Below are 3,641 nucleotides of genomic sequence, written 5' to 3'. Positions count from 1 at the left end.
ATAATAAATAAAACAACAATACTCACAACTCAGTCAATTTTACAAGTATTGAGCTAAAATTTGGTTTGGTAGTAGCTGAGAGTCACTCACAACTCTTACTTTGAGTACAAACAGTGTGTTTTATAAGCTGCTGAGTTCAGTATTAAACGATTTTCTTGGTTTAGTACAGCAGCATAAAAATGACAAAGTTTGATGTGATTTTCAAAAGAAAACACTTAAGAAAAATAAATAACCCAGGTCACTGTAACACTGTAAGGTCGCAGTTTTTCTGCCTGTTTACATAAATGAATAAAAAGACTTTTCTTTGCACTTTTCTCATGACCTGCTCATGTTCCCAGTTATTATTTTTTATTATCTGAAACATAAGCTGCCACTAGGAAGCGCTTATAATCTGCTGATCAATCAGATCAGGGTGGAGCATTTAGTCTTCATAAAGTTTTTATTTACTTTTTATTTTGCTTCACTGGGTCTTTTCTGCTCAAAAATGTGAAAAAAACCACAGCTTTAACATGCTCCAAATCTTATGGGGGAAGATAAAAAAAGGTTATTTGAGTACTAATAGTGGCTAAATGTTCAAATCAAAACTATTATTTCACTTTAAAATGGACAAAGGATAATTGATTATAACTGTTAAAAACAAGGCTGTTCTTCAACTTTGGGTCTTTTAGGCAGGTTACATTCAGGCCTTTATTGTTGTGCTGTTTCCTTTTTTTCAGCATGTTTTTAAGTGAATTTTATTGTATTTTTAGCCTTTTTTAGTTTCCTTATATTTTTTGTGTTTTTCCTGCTTGCTTTAAATTACCTTGTAAAGCTCTTTGGGTCAACAAATATTGACCCAAAGAGTTCAACAAATGTAAAATGTTCTATAGAAATAAATTAGATTTCCCKCCCCTTCAATCACTTTCTAAGCAACAAAAGAGAGCAATTATAATCATTCATAAAGTGGAATTTTAGAAGCACACAAACGACAAGCTTTTTTTAAAGTCAAATATATTGAAACTTTGTTTAAATTCAAAACTGCACAATTTGTGTTTCGAGCAAGTAAACTTCTAGGAAAATGTTCAAAACATGTTTTATGACAGGGTGGAGGGCTCTAAATTAGGAGGAGAGTTAAAAGTTACCAAACAAAGTGTCTGTACTACGAGGAAAAGCAAGTGTGGAGTGGATTTAAAGAACGAGTTAAATGTTGAACTGAAAAAATATAAACAAATACATTTAAAAAAAGAAAAAAATACATTTTGAGTTATTTTATGGTGGAAGAGGAATGTTGATGTTTGTAGAGATGTTGTGAAATAAGTCATTATTATTAAATTCTCCTGTAATTGACATAGCTATGTATATAAAGTCAAAAGGTTTAACAAAAACTAAAAATTTGAATTATATCGATCAATTGAAAAGTGAAAAAAGTTAGGAGTATAGGTTTTACTTCAACCTACTCTTATTCCTACAGATGACCTTGTAAGTTGGCCAAATTTAATTTAATTGTATATTCATGTAGGTGTATTTAAACATTTCTTTTTGCTGTTTTATGTCTGTTTTTGTTTGTTTTTTAGTAAAGATTTCTCCTCCATCTGTGTGTGTCCAACTCTCCTGGTCAGCGTGTAAACCAGTGGTTTCACATCCTGGTCCTCGATGGCCACCATCCTGCATGTTTAAGTTGTTTAGTTGTTCTGCAGAAGCCTCATTTAAACCAAGTTTGTCAAAGTAGAGAAACATCTAAAAAAAAAAACAACCCCAGGCAGGACAGTGACTCTTGAGGACCAGGATTGGACACAAGTCCATGTGATCGCGTGAGGACTCACCCAGAACCAGGTTTTCTCGTGCGATCTCCCAGGCCAGGTCATACGGCAGGTGGATGGGGTCCACGTAGATGTACTCGTGTCCGTCCTGACTCACGGACTCGATCACCTTCCACCTGATCTCATAGCGAGGTTTCTGATAACACGGTGAAAGAGCAGGAAGGAAAATCACACTAGAAATATTCTTTGAGTTGTGTTTGCATCTATTTGTGCWTTCAGCTTTGCCTTACCTTCCTCCACACAGCGATGAGGATGGTGATAGACATGATGATAATGACCACCAAGGCTAAGACAGCAGCCAACACTGCCACCTGGGAGAACAAAGCTGCAACACACAGAAAAAAAACAGATGTGATTCAGTCTTTTCTGGAAAAAAAATCTGTCTTGTCTATAAAATTAAAAGTAAAATCATTTATTTAAGAGGAAACTTGAGTACAAATCATGCAGCACATTGTACATAAATAAAAAAAAAAACAAACAAATGGACCATTTTTCACYACACCTACTGCTGGACACCAGCTTGACGTCTCTTCTGCTGACGTGTCCAGCCTGGTTGACGGTCTCACAGCGGACTGTGACGTGTTGAGGCTTGTGGAAGATCACCTGGCTGCGCACCTGGCTGATTTTACGCGTGTTGTTGTACGTCACGTTGGTCTGGATGCTCAGCTCCCCCGGCTGCGGAACCAGCGGCTGCCACACGGCCGACTGGTTGCTGCACCTGCAGCAGGAGAAAACCCAGGACAGCTGCAGCGAAGGAGCAACACAGTCAAAGCAGATCGCTCCTCATTAAGGAGTGCAATGGATCCGTGTGTGCGGTCAGCCCTCTAGTGTTTCCTGTGTGACACTTCAGTGAGGATCAGAGAAGTTTGGGGACGTACTTGAGCATGCTGTCACAGCTGTACCACTGGATGGACGGGGCTGGAAACCCCTCGGCTACGCAGGTCACCAAGTGTCTCTTCCCAGGGAGGTGGTGGTCAGTCAGGTCTTTAATCTGAGCAGGAACTGCACACAGGAGGGTTATAATTGTTGGAATCATATGAATTTTTCAAGAGTTACATGTGTATTTTTTTAATGCATACGCTGCTGAGAACATGTCCCCACCTTGGACTTCCAGGTCAAAGACAACTTGTTTTCTGTCGTCTCCATTGGAAATGAGGACAGAGTAGAGACCCTTCTGCTCCATCCTCACCCTCACCAAGGTGAGAATGGTGATGTACCTGAGCCATGTAAAAATAATTAATCATTCATTTTGATTTGATTAATCCACATATTTTTTTCTTTCTGTACAGAAAACCATGTAAGAATTTTGTTATAACATATTTCAGAGGCTTTGACAAAAAATTTCTTTGTCAATTTGAAAAGAAAGACTGAAGATTTAGGATTTTAAGACCAGTGAGAAATGCTGTGTTTTTATAGTTTAGAGAGACACACTTTTACAAAATCTTTAAATATAAGTTGACACATAATGATTTTAAGATGTGTTGTGCTAATCTCATAAAACAGATTAACTTTTTATTTATGTTTGGTGTTCAGATCTTTATAACGGTGTTTCTGTTGAAAAGTTGTGAACACTCAATATCTTACCTGTTGTAGATAGATTCTGTTGACCAATTTAAAGGGCCAATATAATGTGTTTCTCAGGCATATATTTAAATACTATACCATAATAAAGTACTATACTGTATATGTTACCTTTAACTGTTATTAAAATGCTGTTTTTATGTTTAAATAGAAATTAAACTTATCCTCTCATCACTTCCTCTTCTAAAAAAATTGGCCTCTGTCTCTTTAAGAACCTCCTTCTGCTTCTGTTCCGTCCCGTTCGGTGGGGGTGTGTGTGTG

The 3,641-nt window shown here is 37.2% G+C and overlaps 1 protein-coding gene across 1 annotated transcript in view; it reads right to left on the bottom strand.

The window, feature by feature from the left end:
* The window catches only part of pdgfrb (platelet-derived growth factor receptor, beta polypeptide), a gene marked incomplete at its 5' end in the record, with an annotated part of 38,597 nt that overhangs the window by 12,308 nt on the left and 22,648 nt on the right, over positions 1-3,641 (bottom strand). The window contains 5 exon segments of the mRNA XM_014008149.1: positions 1,803-1,935; positions 2,030-2,124; positions 2,306-2,517; positions 2,678-2,801; positions 2,901-3,016. Of these exon segments, the coding sequence (XP_013863603.1) occupies positions 1,803-1,935; positions 2,030-2,124; positions 2,306-2,517; positions 2,678-2,801; positions 2,901-3,016 (680 nt within the window).

This window comes from Austrofundulus limnaeus, unplaced genomic scaffold, assembly GCF_001266775.1.
Source record: "Austrofundulus limnaeus strain Quisiro unplaced genomic scaffold, Austrofundulus_limnaeus-1.0 Scaffold1, whole genome shotgun sequence".
NCBI classification, from domain to species: Eukaryota; Metazoa; Chordata; class Actinopteri; order Cyprinodontiformes; family Rivulidae; genus Austrofundulus; species Austrofundulus limnaeus.
This window is presented reverse-complemented; position numbering and strand designations above follow the sequence as displayed.